The sequence below is a fragment of the Danio rerio genome, chromosome 13, assembly GCF_052040795.2.
Source record: "Danio rerio strain M-AB ecotype USA chromosome 13, GRCz13ab, whole genome shotgun sequence".
Classification (NCBI taxonomy): Eukaryota; Metazoa; Chordata; class Actinopteri; order Cypriniformes; family Danionidae; genus Danio; species Danio rerio.
The window spans coordinates 4,717,469-4,740,000 of NC_141033.1; the positions used below are offsets into that span (position 1 = coordinate 4,717,469).

Here is a 22,532-nt window from a genome sequence, read left to right on the forward strand (position 1 = left end):
ATAAATTAGCACATATGAACAAGGCCTGAATCTGATTTGAGTAAATCGGAATCCATGTAATATGTTCCTGCTTACACGTACATGGGCCAAATCTGATCTGTGCCACATGGGAGAAAAAAAAAAAAAACTAAATTCGCAATTGAGTCACTTGAACAGTGCAGTGTAAATGTGGCCTAAATATCACTTTTAAGCTGAATCAGGATATTTGCAGGTATCCTTAAGGTAATTTCAATACTTTAAGACTTTTTAAAGACCTTCTCAGACTATTTTGTTGTATTATTTAAAAAAAAAAACCTCATCGCCATTTTAAGTTCTAATCAGTATCAAACCGTTAACTTAATAAACAGTTGTAGTTAAATAAATCAATGGAGCACAGTCGTGCAACAATACTCAGATAAGAAACCAAGCTTGAGAAATAATTATAATTGAACAAAATTTAAGACCTCGTACAAACGTGATTAAAACGTTTTATACATTTTAAGGGCCTTAATTTTCACCCAGTAAATAGTAGTATCTTAATAAATATCTATTCAAATATTTTGTACTGTCATCATGGCAAAGATAAAAGAAATCAGTTATTGGAAAAGGTTCAGGGTTTGTTGTTTCTGCTGCAGCGTGTCATGATCCAGCTGTTGTAAAGGATCTGCTATTAAAATCCATGGTAAAGTAAATCACTCTCTGTCTCCCTCTCTTTCTCTCTCTCTCTCTCCCTCTGAGCTGACAGACTGCATTCATACTCCTTTCGTTGTCTCCACCTCTGCTGACCTTCCGGGTATAATTTGTCTTCGTGTCACAGAGATTCATTGCTCTCTTCACACAGACTGACCCCCATCAACCATCCAGTCACAGTTACTATACTGCATTATAAAGGGTAGATGTGACAACAAAACTGCATTTCCCACAAACCCTTGCAAGCAATGCTTTGGAGGAGCTATGCTGGGATTGCCTTACAGGTCTCATGAGTGTGCATTTTTTTATTCGATGTTTGACGTAATCTCAACTGAAAAACGAAAAGAGGACGGGACGTAGTGTAGCTCCTCCCCTTTTTAAAAAGCAGCCAATAGTGTTTTATGTTTATCACAGCTCTGCCAGGGAGAGTGGTTAAGCTCAAGCGCATCAAATAAAAAGGGGGCAGGGCATGTCAGATACTAGAGAGCGTTTGATTGGTCAAGATTTAATGAGAAAATGAAGTATGAGGTGACATGAAAAAAACTTTGTCTACAAAGTACTTCTACCACTACTTATAGATGATCGCAATCAATTCCTTTGTTTGTTTTGGAATTTCTTTGGATCTCAGCATGATAACTAAGCTTTTGAGGACCTTTTGGTCTACCTCACGTCATCAGGCAAGTCCTATTTGAATGATTTCTTGATTGCAAACAGGTGTGGAAGCAATCAGGCCTGGGTGTGGCTAGAGAAATTGATCTCAGGTGTGTTATCACTTAAAATAGAGGTGTTTTCCACACAGGGCCATGTAGTTTTGGGTTTTGATTTGCCAGCAAGGAGATCGCTGGTTCAAGTCCTGGCTGGATCAGCTGGCATTTCTGTGTGGAGTTTGCATGTTCTCCCTGTATTGGTGTGGGTTTACTCCTGGTGCTCCGGTTTCCACCACAGTCCAAGCATATGCGCTATAGGAGAATTGAATGAACTAAATTGGCCATAGTGTATGTGCGTAAATTAGTGTGTATGAATGTTTCCCAGTACTGGGTTGGAGCTGGAAGGGCATCCGCTGTGTAAAACATATGCTGGATAAGTTACCGTTTCAATCCACTGTGGTGAACCCTGATGAATAAAGGGACTAAGCCGGAGGCAATAAAGTGTGCATTCATTTTTCAACTGAAAGTGTTAATATGTACCTTAAAGTTGTACAGATGTTCATATAAATGTCCAATACATGTATTCCAGAAATCGCTAATGTCACCGAAGCACAATAACCATTTTAGCTTTCATTATATATTTAAAAAATATTTGGGTAAAATTAACCTCATCCACTGGCTTGTTTTCAAGTATGTAAACATACCGAGCACAAGGTATTTTATCATGAGTTTGAGAAAAAAAATCAAGCGTTTATGATTCTGACTGCCAACATCATATAAAGATAAAACCTGTTTAGCAAATGTTTACAGAAGCAGGTGTTGAAAACCCGCATATAATAATTTTCTATGGAGAATCTGTAAACCTGCAGAACAATGGCATACTGAAGCATCTCTGCAGTTTAGTTGCTAGGTTTCATTGTTGACAAAATTAAATCCAGTTTTGCTGCTTTCCTTTAATGATCTTCTGAGAATACGGTGGAATGGGAATTGCACTGTAAAAAAGACAGGGTTCAATACAATTCCTTCATGTTGTCCAAACACTAATCGATTAAGTTAACTTAATTGTTTTTACAAATTTAAGTGGATTGAACGAAACAATGAAGCTGGAACAAAGAACTGTTGATCTGTCTAAAAAGAAGTGGAAAAAAACTCAGCTGTGTTGATGCAGATCATTTTCAAAAAGTAGTTTGACCAAACAGCCAAAAAAAAAAAACACTGAGATTAATAATAGAAAATTGTTATTAGTAATAATCAGTGGTGGAAAGAGTACTGAAAAATCATACTTAAAGTACCATTACTTGCCTAAAAATGTAGTGCAGGTAGAGTAAAAGCATCCGTTTTAAATATAACTCAAAGTGTGAGTAAAAAAATAGACATTTAAAAAGTGTTGAGTTTTATGCTGTAAAAAGCTGATGCATTTACATGTAATTTGTGGATGTGTGTAAACGTAACCTTCTGTAGTGCATTTAGTTATTGCTCAGCAGGCACACTACATCATAAGATGTTAATATCAGGTTAGATTTAAGTCGACGTCAGGTGACCAAAATTCAAAATCTAGTCATTGTCTAAGGACAATGTTATTTTTAATAACTATGTCAAATGACATTGACATTTAATTTTAGGTTGTTTTGGAAAGTGAACAAAATTCAACCTTGAGCCAACATCTTAGGGTGCTTTCACACCTGCATTATTTAGTCTGGTTGAATCGCACTAGTTTGTTTTCCCTCTTGGTGCGGTTTGTTTGGGTGTGTGAATGTAGCTATCTTGGTGCGGTTTGTTTGGTGTGTGAATGTAGCTATCGTACTCGTGTGCGCACCAAAAGCAGACCAAAAAAGCGTACCAAGACCTCCTTGAAGAGGTGGTCTCGGTACGCTTTCAAACTAACCCTGGAGTGGTTTGCTTGTGTTGAGAATATGATCCGAACTAAAACAGATGCAACCGCAAAAACTACTGCGCCTTTTTGGAGTAATCCAGCTGCCGTAGGCCGATGCGCTGTGCATTATGCAATGTGGAGGGAAAATATTTGTTGACAGCGCTTTACCAACAGAGAGAGAGAGAGAGAGAAAGGGTGGGGGGGCATTACTTGATGGATCATTGGTATCATTTCCGTGCCCCCTCCTGAAATGACGTGTGATGTGCCTTTTTCGTTTGCAATGCCTTAAAACATCAGCCGCAGCCGCGCTTCATTTTCGAAATGCAAAGTTTGTCTAAAGTGATGTGTACAGACCATATAGTGTACTATGCGCAGGGATATAATCAGTCAGCGCAGTTGCCCTCTGTAGTCAAAAGTGACATTTTGTGTCTGCCGGTTTGTTTACTTGCGCGATTTCCATCGGAATTTTCCAGCCTGTGAATTCTGACCAATCGAAAAGCAGATTAGGAAATGTGTTCAACAACATCTGGCCATTGAGTGATGTGGGTTTTGTCAGATGACTTCATTTTGGTTCTTTTCAACTGGTTCGGACCAAAGCAATCAGTGTGGTGTGAAAACGACCCATTTGTTTGTTTGTTGTCATTTGTTGCCCTTGGTCCAGACCAAATGAACCGAACCACAGATGTGGTTTCATATTGACATCAAATACTGACATTTATTCATCAGGTGTGGCAACCAAAATTTAATGTCTGATAGATGTCATAGTGGTAACGTCCACACAACGTCAAGTTGTACATCATTAGATGTTGATTTTAGGTTGGATGTTAGACATTGAGGTCGGCCTGATGTTGAGTTCTGACATCACCCCGATTTTATTTTCCAAACAAAATGCAACGTCCCCACAACATTGAGGTACAACGTCAATTTGATGTCATGTTGACATCTTTTGCCTGCTGGTTGTTTTGATCAACATAAAGTAAAATAAACATCATCTTTTCATCAGTGACATGCATCTAAACAGTCTCTGGGTCATTGCGTGTAAGGATTTTGGACATCTTCTTTTGGATACTTTTAATGCTTCCAAACAGTTTGCTGCTAAAATCGTCTTGAGGTAGTTCATTATGATGCCATTTGCCTTCTATGTGTGGTTTGATTGGACTTCCAGGACTGATTTTTCTAATCCCCATAGACAAGAAAAAAATTAAGTAGTGACTGCAGGTTGAAGGAAAGTCGTGGAGTAAAAGTACCAATATCGCACTAAAAATGTACAGCAAACAAAATAGGGGAAAGTAAAAGTACACATTATTAAAACTACTCGGTAATTTACAATTCCTGAGAAAAACTACTCAATTACAATAGTTTGAGTATTTGTAATTTGTTTCTTTACACCACTACTAATAATTATTATTAGGCCATTTATTAAAGTAGTATAAACTAACATTATCACATAAATGATATAAAAACCCAGACTAAATTACATTTGATTACACAAACAGCGGATATAACTAAAGTACTTTACATTTATGATCTTAATGGCATCTTCTCTTCAGGATTTTCAGATATTTACTTTAAATCCAATAGTATTTGTTGTGTAAATGTTCAATATTGTTGGTTTGGTTCAAGGCTTTGAACTCTATATTAAAAAAAAAAATTCTCTGAAATGCCTTCGGAGAAAACTGAAATGAAAACATGTCTCTGAAGTCTATAAGTAGACAGGGTCACAGCAAAGCTCTAGTTTGTAAACCATTCCAGTGATGCAAAAACCTTGCAAGTATTTGCATGTGTTTAAATAAACAAATCATCAAGACTCACCTTCTGCAGCAGGTGAACACAATAGTCTTTGAACCTGCCATGAGGGGGAGCCCTTCCAGCCCTATAATAAAACAAAAGGAGAGGTCATTTGATATTCAACTTTATTAAAAAGAGTCATTAAACAGCTCTTCTTTCAGGTTAAATCTACCTGAGAATTACAAAAAAAAACTTATTACAATAAAAAAGTGACTAAAATGGGTGATGAAAGCTGTAAGGAGAAAGTGTAGTGTGTGTGACAGAGCAAAAACAGGAGAGAAAAAGGAGATAAGCACAGGCATCTGTCAGTGACAGGCATCAATACTGACTCTGACAAAACATCTGAGCTAACACGTGATGAAAGGCAAGATTTTATATTACACTAGGGCTGCACAATATATTGTGAAAGTATTGTTATCGCAAATTACATTTATTTATGTATTGGTTGTTTATATCTAAACTTGACCAATCAGATGAGGCCTCACAAGTAGCTGCTGTTCTGCTATTGGCTGGAGCGGCCCAAAGCTAAACCCATAAACACTGATGGTGGGAACCGAGAGTTCTTTACTGATAGTGATTTAAAGACTAAACGTAAACATCTTTTAGTCTGAATTACATACAATTACATTTACATAGATCTGAAAAATAAATTTAAACTATTAATTGAAATATCAATAAACAAATAAACGATTTATAAATATAGCTAATAAAAACGGCATTTTTCTAGGGAAATGTGATATTGTATGATATATTGTTATTGTGATACTCAACGACAACAACGCATATTTCTACTTTTATTTTTCTACATATATTCTACACACATACCTACTTTGAAGTGACATAAAATTCCTCAGATCAGCTGATAGACGTGGATTTCAAAGACTCAAGTGTCTTGTAAACCGATGATCATTATAGCCAATCACTGTCATATCTATTAAGCATGTGAACACAATGGCCACTGTTCAAGAATCCACTCAGATGTTGATGTCGCCAAACAATCATTGGGTTGACATGAGAAAATTGCTTGATTGAAAGATGACTGAGGGAGAGGAGTAAAGGCTAAACTATGCTATGGTAATTACTATTAGTTCAGGATAGTTAATAATGATACTACATTTTGTAGTGTAATTCATTAATGGAGAGTTGTAAATATCTATATACATTTTAATTGTGTGTGTGTGTGTGTGTGTGTGAGTATATATATATATATATATATATATATATATATATATATATATATATATATATATATATATATATATATATATATATATATACACACACACAGTTGAAGTCAGAATTATTAGCCCCCCTGAATTATTAGCGCCAGTTTATTTTTTTCCCTAATTTCTGTTTAATGGAGGGAAGATTGCTTCAGCACATTTCTAAGTAGAAAAGTTTCAATAACTTATTTCTAATAACTGATTTATTTTATCTTTGCCATAATGACAGTAAATAATATTTTACAAGACACTTTTATATAGCTTAAAGTGACATTTAAAGGCTCAACTGGGTTAGTTAGGTGAACTAGGCAGGTTAGGGTAATTAGGCAAGTTATTGTATAACGATGGTTCGTTCTGTAGACTATCGGGAAAAAAAATTAGCTTAAAGGGGCTAATAGTTTTGTCCCAAAAATGTTTTTATCAAAATTAATAACTGTTTTTATTCTAGCCGAAGTAAAACAAATAAGACTTTTTCCCATAAGAAAAAATATTATCAGACATACTGTAAAATTCCCTTGCTCTGTTTAACACACACACAAACACACACAAACACACACACACACACACACACACACACACACACACACACATATATATATATATATATATATATATATATATATATATATATATATATATATATATATATATATATATATATATATACTGTGCTGTGTATACTATAATTTGTTTCTGTTTAGTACAGCTTATTATTTACAATAAATAATTGAACTGAACTATTCTGCCTTATGACAGTTTTATGATCACTAAGATATGATTGACTTGGATTTGAGTAGCTTTGATTTAAAAATGAAAATTACAAAAATAGCTTAGATGTAGTTTAGCTACTTTTGCCAAGTAGCTTTTAGCTTGGCTCGTTACATTTCCAAAAAGATAGCTTTAAGTGTAGTTAAGCTACATTTGAAGCAGAGTAGCTAATAGCTTAGCTCACTACATTTTTCAAGTAGCTTTCCCAACACTGGCTTTCAAGATGAAAATAAAGGAAAAAGCTCGAAATGTGCAAGTTATTCCCTACAATTAAAGCTAACAGATGCTAATGTTGTCTTAATTGATGTTCAACACACACAAATCTGTTGAAATCTCAGAAAATTTAGTTCAGGGTTGCATGAGCCTTTCAGCAGGACAGCAACACAAACGTTTCTCTTGCACAGTCAAGTCTGTTTAAATAGTTGTGGCATACCCCATTTGTTCAGGCTTGCCTGACAGCAAAGTAAGACCGAGCTGAGATCGCAGAATGTTTAGTCCTCAAAACGCAAGAACCACTGAATCATGAGAATGCGAAGTTAATAACTCTTAAGTACTTTGTGTATTTATTTTCAACACAGACTAGGAATAGATCCAATAATGGACAAGGGTGACGTAGGTTCATACTCCACAATAAAGTAAACAGCAACAATCGTCAAAACATGAGAGAATAAATAGTTCACTAAGATATATATATATATATATATATATATATATATATATATATATATATATATATATATATATATTTCAGATTCAGTGTGCAACAACCTTAAAGCCTGAAAAACCATCCATCTTTCAGGAACCGGCAGCTGGGTGTTTCTGAAGTGAAAGGCAGCCAGAAGGGAACCACATGTTTTGAATCCAGGGAAAATACATCACGATTTCCACTGTGCCTCTAGAAAGGACAATCACCACAAGGCTCGAGACAAATATAGAAACAGAAGGCAGAGAGAAATGGAGTTTTGACCAAACTGAATGCAGTTTCTATATTAAGATGACAGAAATTCAGGAGATATATGCACTACACAATGCTTATGAGCACAAACGGTTTGCCGAGTGGTCATTTCAGCATGCACCTGGAGTCCGACTAGTGTCAAGGACTATAGAATACATAAGACATGTTACTCGTGTAGTTTTGAATGGGGAAAAGTGTAACGGTCAGTATGGCAGATGAAGCCCTGCCTCCTAGTACAGGAGCTATTCATTGATCGAGACAGACTGAAGATTCTTCAGGGTAGGGGCTTGGACAAGACTTGAGTTTCTTGTGTGATCCAAACATTTAGAAATTAAACTAAAGAGACCATTGTTTAGTTTTATTGATCATCCCTAATATGAAACGTAAATAATCGTGAGCTTCCCTACTGAAAAAGCCTGGTTGGCTGGTTTAAGCTGGTCAACCAGACTGGTTTTAGAGGAGTTTTGGCCATTTCCAGGCTGGTTTCTAATTATTTCCAGCCTGGTCTTAGCTGGTCAGGCTGGGGGATGGAAATGATTAGAAACCAGCCTGGAAATGTCCAAAACCCCTCTAAAACAAGTCTGGTTGACCAGCTTAAACCAGCCAACCATCTTAGGCTGGTTTAAGCTGTTTTTTTCAGCAGGGTTGGCAAACAATTTTGGAGAGTTTGAGGTTTCCTCATGCCCAAGTCCAAGCGTACTTCCCGAGAGGTGTTTCAAAGATGGCCGCCGAGTGAAATGACTTGCCTTAACAAGACTTGGGAGTCGAGGCGAATAGTTCTGATTCAGACTCAGCAATGCTTTCGAAGCTGTTCCATGTCCTCCTGAAATAGATCTCTGGATATTTGCACCTACGCATCACATATCTACACACTGGCTCTCCACCTACACGCACACACTGCCCCACTAACCTGATGGCACTCCAAAACACTCCACGGCATTTACACACAGAGCAGACTTACTAGCATCGAGTCATTGGAGCAGCAGTCAAAGCTCAGGTCTCGTAATGGGACGGTTGTTGGTTCGCACAAGGACTAAGTGGGAAGCAAGTTATGACCTATCAGTTTGTCCTGGAGCACTTACAGTAGTTGCTCCAGGTGTATTTCCTCTAAAAACACTTGCTCTTAACATCTCCTTTCATTCCCAATGTAAGCAAATTATTCAGTCTACTGTAACACTGTGACCTACATGCTTAGATGAAGCACAAAGGAGCAGATGTCAGATGCAGACGCTTACAAGTTACAACTTAGCCTAGTTATGATGTTACAACTTGCGAGTTTATAGAAAATCCCAGCATGTCATCATTAGACTTCTTGAGATCCCGGACTAAGAGTAACTCTTGGAATCAAGCAGTAGCTTGACTGAATTTCCTTATCCTTTAGCCATATGATAATTGGGCTCATTGGAATTACGTGCTTCAGCCTGCATTTTTATAAGGCTGCAAATACTTACATCAATACAGATATAATACTTATATGTATAATACAATATGTGTTTAACTGCAATTTCTTGGTTTAAAAAAAAACATTACAGCGCCGTATGATGCCAAAAACTTATGTTCCTTTTCACATTACTGATGAACGAAGGCTTATTTTAGAGCAGTTCTTTTAACGCTAAATAAAACAAAACAATCAAATGCATTTGCCTCATATCTATTTCCTTAAGTACAATATTTCTACTGTGGTCAGTTTTGTCTGCGTTGTTGTACTTGTGATGCAGAGTTCTGTGGTTCGAGTCTGGTTAAGCACGCTTCCACAAACCAAATGAAAGCAATGTAAAATCAAGGTAAAACAATGTAGCTGCAGGGCACTTTTTTGAAAGTGCGTTTTTGAAAGCACTATTGGTTGTGTTTAGGTAAGTAGTCCACTAGGTAATCTGTACAAGTCCCACCTTCTTGTAGACTTGTACAAAAAGGATGTGTATCTGTAATGTTTAAGCATACAATAAGTAACGAATTTCATAATTCACAAAAATGTAGACAGCGCCATCTAGTGAATTTGTCTCCTGAACTGTGCAACAAAATGTACCCAACGTATTTTACTTTATAAAAAATAAAAAAAGACAACACAACAGAAGTAGGTAAATTATGACAATTTTTGTGTGAACAGTTCATTTAAATATTATGTACATACATAAAGTTTTTGGAAATTATGTGGTATTAAAGATGCAGTAGGAGATCTGGAAAAATGCTTACATTAGCCGGATAGCATTGAAAACGCACATCCCTCCCACAAGCTAACTGTTTTCCAAAGCCATAACATAACACAACAACACTACATCATGAGTCATTCACCTGTGTGAAAACTTTATACCTGGGTTTTACTGGCAGTTTCTCTATAGCTGACTAAGCGAGCACTATCAGAAGAAAGGAGTCTTAATAACAAGTATATTGTCGTTGTCCATTTCGCTGTTTAAAGTTCACTTACAAAACAACAGCTGACGCATTTGTATTACATTCATTTTCATATAGAGTTCCGTTATCAGCACGGCAGTGGAGAATTTAACTTCCATGCTGACAGGACTATTGGGCAATTGTGAAAAAGCAGGTTTGTCACTATGTTACGATCACCAGCAATCCATAATTGGCAGATTGCTAAAGAACTACACATATGCCATAACAAACTACATTTTCCATCAGGCACCTCACACATCAGTTTCGGATCACCCCTGATTACTTGCACACGTTTGTCACTCATGAAGACTGATTATATGGACTATAAATGCAGAACTCATTCTCACACACATGGCTGAGTCTTGTTTTCCCATGAACATTACAAAGCGGTACCTTGTCTAGTCTTGTCATGTTTTTGACTTTGACCATTGCCTTGTTTACCATTTATGTTGTTTTGCCACCTGTCCATTCGCCTGTGTTTGACTATTCCCCTTAGATTACCCTCAGGCTCCAGTTTGTACCCATTTTACGGTTGCCTGCCAGACAGGTTGACCTAACCTAAGGTTCTACCCAAATATTGTGTTTTTAGAAACATTTTTAGGTCCTTGACTTTACCCAGAATACATATAAATACATTTAGATCACTTAACCAAGTAGTTAACATTTCAATTCTATCAGAATGTGAAGATACTTTCAACCTTTACAACAAAACATATTTCTGAAAATAAACAATAGTCTTAAGTCTAATTTATTAGAGTTCAAACTGATGTCCTGATGAAGTATTGAAGGTCTATTTAAAGTGTGTATCACTACAGTGTCAATTAGAAGTCACTGGTCTGCATGATTTGAAGTGCCAACCATCACTTTGACTGTAAGATGCCGATTAAACACCACTAAATGCCCAAATACAATGGCACTGTCAATCAGACACACAATGATGAGCGCAGTCCAAACATGGTAAATGACTCTGCTGACAGACAGCGCAGAGGTGTGAGGATTTTAATGAGTGAACAGGTCAGACCCGAGGGGAAAAGAGACTGGAGGTCGCCCGCAGTTCTCTGACAGCTGCTTCAATGCAGATTTCAGATGGGGACTGTCATTAATTAGTAATGAAGAGATAACAAGCCAATCCCTCCACAGAGGGTGATGTCGGCTTTCATTATTACGGCTGGAAATGTGGAGAGGTGTCAGGGGCATTACACTAAAACAACAGTCATTAGTTTTCCCCAACACACATACAATAAAGTGAAGTGTCAAATGAACACAAAACAGTTCATGGAGCCTCTGATTCTCTCGATCTGCACATGAATATGCTTCAGTAAGTGATGTAATTTACCCATTTCTGGGAGTCAAGGAGAACAGGATTTTTAACGGGCAGTCAGAAATCAATATTTCCAAGCTGTAACAATCTTCTGGAGAAGAGCTAGAAGCTAGCAGCTAGCACTGACCTAGCATACAAGGTGAAATTTCTTAATCTTTCTAATTTCAAGTGTCAAATAATTTATCCTTTACCATACGTAAAACATTATGACCAAACATGTTTAGAGCTGCAGAATGAAACATGAGGGTGAGCATGAGTGTGCTTTCTATGATTTCATTTTTCATTTCAAGTTTTATTTATGTACTTGCATATTGCCGAAGTGAATCAAAATAATGTTTTTTTTAGATGTTAGTATCAGTAAATTAGTCTTATAGATATCTATAGGCTAGAGTGCTCCAAAATTGCCATTAAAAAGATACAAACATCCTAAGTTTGCATCAAATCCTCTGACCACTTAAATCAGGGGTCTCAAACTTGCGGCCCACGGGCCATTTGCGGCCCTCAGTGCAATATTTTGTGGCCCGCGCCGACCACTGTACACTGACAGAATCAGCGGAGCGGGGAGAGAAAGTGCCCTTCCAAAATGATCAAAAGTGCCCCCGCGACGCGGCACACCTTCGGTCCCGCCCTTCAGTAGGCGCGCGACAACACCGCTCTTGAGTACGCGCGTGACAACACAGCTGATCAGTACGTGCGCGATAACACCGCTCTTCAGTACGCGCGCATCCACTCTGCAGATCTGCACCAAGCGCTGTAAAGTCTCTGGCAGCAAGGAGTAGGCAAAAGATGCCATGTTCAGAAGAACTGTTCATAATCTTCACTCAATGTTCTATTAATGTTCAGGACACTTCATGTTCAGAAGAAATAATTAAAACTGTTAATAATGACATTTGAGGACTTTTTTTGTGTGAAATCCCTTATGCGGCCCAGCCTCACCCAGACTTTGCCTCCTTCGGCCCCCAGGTAAATTGAGTTTGAGACCCCTGACTTAAATACTCTCTAGTATCTGACATGTCCCGCCCCTTTAAAGAGGCTATTGCTATATGCACTTGAGCTCAACCATTCTCGCCAACAGAGCTGTAATTTTTTTTTAAAGGGGGAGGGGCTACTCAATGTCCCACTCTGTGTTCATATTTGGGTAGAACCTTAGGTTAGGTCAACCTGACCTTCTCCTTTCTGAAAGGCAAAGTCAAGTGGCCTTGTATCCATGGAAACAAAGACAGTCTTTTTGAAGGGTTTTTGCAAAAAAATAATAAATAAATCAAAATTAAAACCATTCTAAAATCTGAATCGATATTGGAGTTGTTTTTGCATGCTGGAGGCAACTTCAGGATTCAAAGAGATTGAAGGATGATGCAATGGTTGTGGTATTTCTTTTAGACAGGTATAAATGTGTTAAAACCTTTTTAAGTCACGTAAAGCTTATGTAGATTGTGTTCCTTTAAGAATTAGCTTAACTACAGCATGTAACAATAAGAGTCCAACAACAGAAGTGAGGATCCACGTGCAGTTTATTTACAAAGAATAGTCAGGCAGGCAACGGTAAAACAGGGACAAACTGGAGCATGAGGGTAATCCAATGAACAGTCAAACAGGCGGCAAAACAACAAACAGTAAACAAAGCAATGATCAAAAACATGACAAGACTAGACAAGGGTAAGGGAAAACAATTTATTCATCTAATGCTGAGTTAAGGCTTGTACAAACCAGGACGCTTTTCGTTTGCGTAATCGTCAGTGTTTTTCGACTCGTTTTTTCCGGATTCAAACCAAAGCCATTTTCACTGCCGTCGAGCAGAAGAGTATGCAAAAATCACTCCTTAAGGTTAGATGGCTCTTCACATCTTTAAGCTTCTGAAACCCACTTGTAACACAGAAGAAGAGAGAAAACCAACACGCTTGTTGCTAATGTTATTGGCGATTCGAACAAGCATGGATGGTTCAAGCAGCAGCTCCAGCTAGCGATGAAGAAATGATTACTGTTCACAGAGCAATAAGCAGCTCCACGTTCATATCGCCTCTGAGTATCTTCTTTAATGTGCGCTCGCATTGACAGTCTTGCACTTGAGCGCCTCTAAGTGCTGTTTACTGTAACTTCAGCAGCTCCATGCACGTAAACAAAAGTACCAATCTGATTGGTGGAGAAAAACGAGCATGGAGCGTTTCTTTAAAAATGACGCTTTTGCGCCTGCCGTTTTGCACGTTGGTGTGCACGAGCACATTGGCGCCCTTTATTTAGCCACGAGGCTTTAAACGTCAATGGAAAACGCGAGCAAAAAACGTCCCGGTGTGCACGAGCCTTTAGATTGCACGATTTTCAAGGTTGTCTCGTCACGGATGTTTTCCAACTGCATGACTATCTGGGGTAGCATTCTGTCGGTGCTGTGTTTACACTGCAAGATGGATTGGCGACAGGGGGGTTTACACTGCATGACTTTAAGATAGGAAGAATCGCTGACAACTTTGTCTTGGTCCACGAACTACATCTCACAACCACACACATGCAAAAACTGACATGGAAACAACTCGATGTCACGTAGTATTATCTGTTGTTATTTTACATAATGATAAAGAAGCCTTTAGTGGGGTAAAATTTACCTGTTTTGCTCACCTGGCCTTTGAAGGGAATTAGCAATTTCTCCTCAACTTCTTTTCTATTTCAATCCGGTTGTGGTTTTGCTCAGATGACACGGGTGCTCCAGCCAAATTTACACTAGTTTTCCCTCCATATCTTGAGTCAAAATAGACCAAAACGAAGCCTTTCTAAGTTCTCCCCCAACCTCCTACTGGCCTCCAGATACTAATACTAGTGGATGCTTCAGAACACATTTCACAAGGCATGATTTTGAATCGCCGACAGGTCCAGATATTTAGCATACCAAATATCTCATGTGTGTTGGCAACTCATGGGCGATTCTCTCAGATCGTATCTTTGATAGTTCACACTGTGTGATTATTGCTCACAAGAACAAACAGCGATTTGCCTGTGATTTTAGGCATTTGTCTGCAATTTCTCTAAACCTGTTGTCAAGTCAAAATCAGGACTAAAACCACGCAGTCTGAACTCGACATAAGTCATAATGCATAAGAGTGAAAATAACAACAAGATCCATCTGCTGAAAAAAATTTCAAGTCAAGTAGAAACATGTGCACGCAACAACAAGCTGATCACATCAAGTTTAAAAAAAACTACTGTCTACAGCAGATCATACTGCTTGCTTTATTACTTTAGAACTAGTTCAGTAGATGCTTTGGTCGCTTTGACCAAAATAAGACTTGTTATTTCTTGTGTAGAACATGAGATCCTGTTAGTTTCAGTTCACAGTTTGGCTTTAGTTTTAAATTTAAAAGGCTCGTCTCTGAAACACACAGACTGATTTGACGCCACATTCACACTATGGATGACGCGCATCCATAAAGTGACAAGCGACCGTTCATTTCACTGGAGAGGTTTAGGGTTTAGAGTTTTGTGCTATTTAGTGTTAGGCTTTAGGGTTATTTGGTGTTAGCATTTAATTTTTCGCTTTTAAGGTTTAGGGCAGGGGTGGGCAAACTTGGTCCTGGAGGGCCGGTGTCCTGCACAGTTTAGCTCCAACTCCAATCAAACACACCTGCTTATAGATGTCTTTAAGACACTCATTAGCATGTTCAGTTGTGTTTGATTTGTGTTGGAGCTAAACTGTGCAGGACACAGCCCTCTAGGATTAAGTTTGTGTGCATTAAGGTTAGATCTGATTGGCCTAGACTTACATGGCTGTATGTCTTTAAGCATAGGTTCAGTGTGCATGAGATGTCATTTAATTATCCATCCATCCATCCATCCATCCATCCATCCATCCATCCATCCATCTCTATCTATCTATCCATCTATCTATCTGGTGTTCAATCCTGCTAAGATATGTCAAGTCTTAGCAGAAATTCCCCCTACAGGGGCGCTTATGAGGTTTATATAAGGTTTAGGGTTTGATGTTATTTAGTGTTAAGGTTTAGGGTTATCTGGTTAGGGTTATCTGGTTAGGGTTATCTGGCATTTAGTGTTTAGTGTCTAGGGTATTTTGTGTTAGGGTTTAGAGTCTAGGATTAATTAGTGTTAGGGTTTAGAGTCTAGGGTAATGTAGTGTTAGCATTTAGGGTTTAGTGTCTAGGGTTAGGGCCTACTCACACTATGCCATCCGTACCGTGTCCAGGCCCGTTTCCCGGATCGTTTGAGAAGTGTGAGTGCGCTTAATCGGGCTCAAGCACAGTTCACTTGGCCGGCCCTGGCCCGGTTGGAAGAGGTGGGCCTGAGCCCTGTTCACTTGGGCTTTGGCGCGGTACGCTTGTGTGCGAGTGCAAAACGCGCCAAAGCCCGAAACTGAAATCGAGACGTGACTTTTAAGGGACTGTTTCATATGGATTTATTAATAATTCTTACTGTTCAGTGATCGCAAACTGCCGTAGTTTATTAAAGACGCAAACTCCTCACTGCACGACAGCTGCGCGCCTTCAGCAGACCTCCTCATTCCTGCAGCACGAGAGCTTTATGATTGTTTATGAGCGCCAAAAGTGGCGGATCTGTTCGGCGAAATATCTGACTGCGTGTCTCCGCATCTCTAAGGACTGTTTAGCGAAATATTTGACGGCATATCAAACGACTGAAACGATATAACTAGAGAAATCTCCACTGTGCTGCTGAGTGAGAGAGCGCTTCTCACTAAACAGCGCAGCAGCGATGACGTAAGCGTGCCGAAGCCCGTTTGTGGTGTGAGCGCGGACCATCGGGGGAGACGGGAGGGGGGACAAGCGTGCTTTAGCCAGGTTCGAGGCAACTGTACCTAGTGTGAGTACGGCCTAATTTAGTGTTAAAGTTTAGGGTAGGCTACTCAAACAACAGCGACTATGGTGACCGGCTGTGGGATTCTGTGAGAATCCTTCAACTTTATGCAAATGAAGCACAATTTTAAGTTTAAGTTTACAAGCTATAAAGCTACATTGCTATAAAAATGTATGGTAAAAGGGCTTGTTCCATCAACTGGAATTGAATTGAAATTCTCTGACAGAGGCCTCAGTAATCTTTATTCTTCAGCACTGCAATGCATTCTTACATTCAATCTTCTCTGTGCTGCTCTGTCCTTCTTACTACAGCTGTGCCAGTCAGCTGTCAACAATGCTGACTTCATTCCAGCCTTAAGCAGTCAGTCTAGGATTAACTTTAACAGGGATTGGGATCCATGTAGGCAATGCTGCAGCCAGCCCTGTCCACTAAACACGAAACAAAATACGGAACAAATATAATAAGCTAATTAACACTAATCAATTATATTGCAAGAAAAAATTCATTCATTCATTCATTCATTTTCCTTCGGCTTAGTCCCTTTATTCACTACATTGGAACGAACCACCAACTTATCCAGCATATGTTTTACACAGCGGATGCCCTTCTAGCTGCAACCCAGTACTGGGAAACACCCATACACTCTAAACTATCACATTCACACACCGAAGAACCCGGAGGAAACCCACACCAACATGCAAACGCCACACAGAAATGCCAGCTGACCCGGCTGGGACTTGAACCAGTGACCTTCTTGCTGTGAGGCAACAGTGTTAACCACTGAGCCATCTTGTTGCCCCTGAATGGACTCGTAATCATATTTTACAGAACTCCACCTTTCTAAAGATTATGAAGTAAATTCAAGTTCAAATGTAGCATTTACTCGAGTATTATGCAGTTTTAGACGGTGACATTTGGTCCCCCATAACTCAGCTTAAACTAATACACACACCCAGCAGTGTCACAGTGTGTGTACCCTCATAATGCTCCTGTATTAGACAGTCAGCGTGAGGTGAAGCCCAAACAGGGATTAGATTAGTGCCGTGATCAGATGCTGCAGTTAGAACAGTTACACCCACACACTCGCGATTTACGATTTGTCAGCACTAAAGACCACCATCGCTGTTTTCAATCAGGTCCTCTCTTGAGCACTGGGAATAACACATAGATTCACTCTTTAGCAAGTCTATGCAGAAAATGAAGAACCAGTAATTATCCAGAACTGGTACCACTAATACAATGTAAAAAAATCCTGGCTTCCACACAATTCCTTCATGTGGTCCCAAGACAAATCGATTAAGTCGTTTATACCAATTTAAGTGGATTGAACATCAAACAATTAAGATTAAAACTTAAGAATTGTGTTGATTCAACTAATTTTAAATTTGTAGTTTAAACAAGCAGCAAAAAGTCTTTTGAGTGTACACCGACGGTCACATGGACATCAGTAATCTAATGATTTGCCTTTCACACAACAACAATCAGCATTCTACGCTAGATTCCTCCGGCATTTCACACAACAACAGTTTGTGTTTGTCATGGAACCAGGGGCTGGTGCATCAATAGAGGCAAAGTAGTCAGGGCAGTGTCAGAGAGAATGCACCCCCACCCCTCCATTCTTCATTTTCGTCCACAATTATTCAAACCCACCCTGGATCTTTACTTTTGTCCGCACCTGCAACCCTTCCCAATTCTTCAATTTCAACCGCAACCACCAGCCCACCCCACCCTATTCTTCACTTCTATTCACCTAATTCTTCGCCGACGAGCGGGTGCAGCCTTTTATATCTTTTTGGCACGAGACTTCCGGTCTCATTCACTTCCATTCATTTTTAGACATTAAAAAACTGCTTGCCTCACTGTTTGATGTTGCAAACTGATATTTCCTTATTATATTATTTGACTTGGTCTGTATAGTCATGCAAACATTTGTTTGTAGAGCATGTAGTTTGACTGTTTTTTGCTGTTTATTATTCCTAGTCATTTCTCCCATAGGCGACTAAAACGGAAGTTCTAAGACAATCGCGAAAACAGGCGCACTTCCGCATTTTAGAATAAGGTCAATAGGGCGTACTCACACTATGCTATCCGAACCGTGCCCAGGCCTGTTTCCCAGATCGTGTGAGCAGTGTGAGAGCTTTGAATCAGGCTCAGGCACGGTTCACTTGGCGACCCAGGCCCAGTTGGTAGAGGTGTGCCAGAGCGCAGTTCACTTGGGCTCTAGCGCGGTATGCTTGTGTGTGAGTGCAAAATGCGCCTAAGCCGAAAACTGAAAGTGAGACGTGACTTTTAGGGGAGTGTTTGATATGGATTTATTAATCATTCTTACTGTTCAATAAACGCAAACTGTCGTAGTTTATTAAAGACGCAAACCCCTCACTGCACGACAGCTGCACCTTCAGCAATTAATTCCTGCAGCACGAGGACTTTATGAGCGTCAAAATAGGCTGATCTTTTCGGCGAAATACTTGACAGCATGTCACTGCATACCAAACGACTTAAACGATATAGCTAAAGAAATCTCCACTATGTTGAGCGAGTGCGCCTCTCTACTGAACAGCACATCATCGATGACATAAGCGTGCCCAGCCCCGAATGTAATGCGAGTGTGGGCCGTCGGGAGGACGGGAGGGGGGGGGACAAGCGTTTTTTGGCCCGGTTCAAGGCAACGAAGTATACAGATTATCCAAACACACATCATGTTCTTATGCCCCATATAGTGATGCAGACGTCTCCAAAACCCAACAGATGGACAAATCTAAACTCGTTTTTATTAAAACAAACATAAATATGCATAGAATAAATAATACAGCTAATAATAATAACATTATACAAATGCTAATTGTCATTAATAAACTGAAAATACATACTGAAATAGTAGTAGGCGATTTCGGAACGCAGCCATTCTCATTTGTTTGTTAGCAAACTGCCGTGTGTGCGTCCTGTCGAAAAATGTAGTGAACAGTACTACAGGGAATAGTTTGATTGCGGTGTTTACATGTCTGTACTGCTCTTCAATAATGCAACTAAAACAGCAATACTCCACATGTCCTAATTCAATTTCTGTTTAGTTCGATTATGACTTTAATCAGATTAAGACAGTGGTGCCCAAACTCGGTCCTCGAGGGCCAGTGTCCTGCAAAGTTTAGTAACAACCCCAATCAGACACACTTAGGGGCTAGCCAATCAAGCTCTTACTAGGCTTTCTAGAAATCTCCATTCAGGTGTGTTGGGGCCAGTTGGAGCTAAACTCTGCAGGACACCGGTCCTCCAGGATTAAGTTCATATAAAATCGTTGTTTACATCAGAGTATTGTCTTAATCATATTAAAATCAGAGTATTGAGCTGCGTCCCAAATGGCACACTATACACTTGTACATGTACTTATGCACTTGCACACTCAACAGGATAGTATATGTATGTAGTGTTGTCCCAAATGGCACACTAATGTTTTTTTACTAAGCGGAAATTCAAACCATTTCCCTGATGACGTTTGATGGTTGCCAAATCAGTGAAATAAACGACCAAATTATCAAATAATACCTGCCGTGAGTATTGCCGCATTCACCATCGGGAGGCGCTATAATCACTCTTGTAGGAGAATTTTGCTTTCACCATCCAAAATAAATAAAAGTTATCCAACATGTGCGCCTGATAGCTCCGCCCCTTCCGCTTCGTCAGCAAACCTGCGGTCGTTGAGTGCGTGAAGTGTCCATCATTACACACTTCATTTTAGCGGCTGAATGAGTGCATCATCCGGGTAATTAAAGTGCACAATGTTTTCAGAGTTTTCAGTGTGAACACACTACTTACACTATTTATACTACAAAATGGCGTAGAATAGTGCATAAGTATGCGATTTGGGACGCAGCTTTGGTGTCCTGGTAATCGTACTCCACAGGGACACAGCCAAAAGAAATTGTTTCATCCAATCTGTCAGCGTACGAATTGAATGTAAAGCAACAGAGGATTCTCTCAAATATACACATCACGACTCTCATCGTTCCGCACTGTGAGGAATGAATGTACGCCGCGTCTCCGGTTATTACAAGAGAACAGCTTGTGTTGGATTAAATGAATGGCGCGGTGAGTGTGCGTCTTGGAAAAGAGAGTATTGTCATGTGCAGCAGGGATGAAGTGAAGACGGGGAACCAGAAAACCCCCTCCCGTCCTCGCAGCACGTTCCCTTCGGTGACTGAAATATTCAACAGCGGGCCAGTCGATAGCACAGCACCCGCAGAATCAATGTCATTCAGGCAGACGGAGAGCTAAAGGCAGACAGATGAAGAGCTAATAATGCAGGACACACTCATGCATTCACTCCGGCTCTTTAGCATTTGATGGTTTCTTTCAGATGGACGTTTTCTAGGAGATCACTTCAAGTGTGCTGTTTAAATCATGGGTGTCGAAACTCATTTTCACTGAGGGCTACTTCAGCTGATTACTATGATGATTTTATAACTGAAAAGCCACGGTCACACTGCACTTTCGCCCTATAAGCCGCCTTTACACTTTACACAAAAAACGACAGACCGAAAGTCATTAATTTCCAATGAAGAGCAGTCCAGGAGCTGCGTGGAGTTCCGATCATCTCCGTATGTGAAAAATTTGGATCTGATTTAACCTGCGGAACTATTAAAATATTTCAACTTCTACGACCGGCCGACCCCATGTAATGTACTCCAGTGTTGTGCAAGCAGGTCTGTGTTAGGGTCATGGGATTTTTCCGTGGGAATACCATGGGATGGGAGTCATCTTTGCTTTTAAAATAACAGGATTAGGACGGTACAGGATAAAATAGTTAATGGGAGCAGACGAGAGTGGTAATCAACCAATAGGAAGATGACAAAAAAAGAAAATGCACCGCCATTTTGTAGTTTCTTTTAACTATGATTACAATGTAACACAATTATAAAAAAAATACACAGCCCGGAAGCCATCAGTGCTGGAGGGAGCTAACACCCACGGAGAAATTGATGTGGTAAAAAAATGATCAGTCAGGTAAGGGCTTGTCCATTAAATTGACAGAACTAGTCGGGAAGTCAGAAATGTTAATGAAGCTCATGAGAGTAAACCGTGAAAATGATAGCATGGGGGCGAAGCAGTGGCGCAGTAGGTAGTGCTGTCGCCTTACAGCATGGTGTTTCTGTGTGGAGTTTGCATGTTCTCCCTGCATTCGCGTGGGTTTCCTCCAGGTGCTCCGGTTTCCCCCACAGTCCAAAGACATGCGGTACAGGTGAATTGAGTAGGCTAAATTGTTCGTAGTGTATGAGTGTGTGTGGGTGTGTGTGTGAATGTGTGTGGATGTTTCCCAGAGATGGGTTGCAAGCAACTGGAAATTATGGAAATTTTTCCAGAGATGGGATGCGGCATCCGCTGCGTAAAAACTTGCTGGATAAGTTGGCGGTTCATTCTGCTGTGGCGACCCCGGATTAATAAAGGGACTAAGCCGACAAGAAAATGAATGAATGAATGAATGATAGCATGCCATATGTTGCTTATAAAACATGCTTAATCTTAGGGTGCTTTCACACTTGGTTCAATTGCCTGGAAGGTACCCAAGTTCAATTGTCCCCCTTTGCCAGCTTCTCGGTTGGTTTGTGTTCACACTGTCCTTTTCCTTGCATCATCAAGCTGCTGTTATATGTACAGCTCTTGCTAGATGATGGACACAAGAGCAAAGCGCCAAAATGGAAAGACGTACGTACATCACGGTCATTCTACTTTTACTGAATCTTTTGGTTTCGGACGTACAGAAAGCAACTCGCGTCTATCTGCAACAAAAATATTATAAACATTCAGAATATAACGCGATGTCTGCAGAAGCTGTTTTTGGAGGAGACAAGCTGGCATTATCACTGTGATTGCCCTGGCTCAGTCCTGCTTGTCACCAAGGTACATTACGTGATACAAAGACACACATGAATGAACGTTATGAAAATATTGAACAGTTGGCGGTTCACTTCTGTTATTAGGTACAATTACTTTTGGTACGAGTTCAGAAGACATGTTCACACTAGCTAAATGTACCGAACTCTGATGTCAAACGAACCCGGGTGCGGACCAAAAGTGCTAGTGTGAAAGC

General features: G+C 39.7%; 1 protein-coding gene across 2 annotated transcripts in view; it reads right to left on the reverse strand.

The window, feature by feature from the left end:
• mcu (mitochondrial calcium uniporter) overlaps positions 1-22,532 on the reverse strand; it is a 130,767-nt gene that overhangs the window by 22,528 nt on the left and 85,707 nt on the right. For both annotated transcript variants that reach the window (XR_015505438.1, NM_001077325.1), the window contains 1 exon segment: positions 5,002-5,062. Coding sequence is in view for 1 of the 2 variants with exons in the window: in NM_001077325.1 (NP_001070793.1) it covers positions 5,002-5,062 (61 nt within the window). In the remaining variant the exon portion in view is untranslated.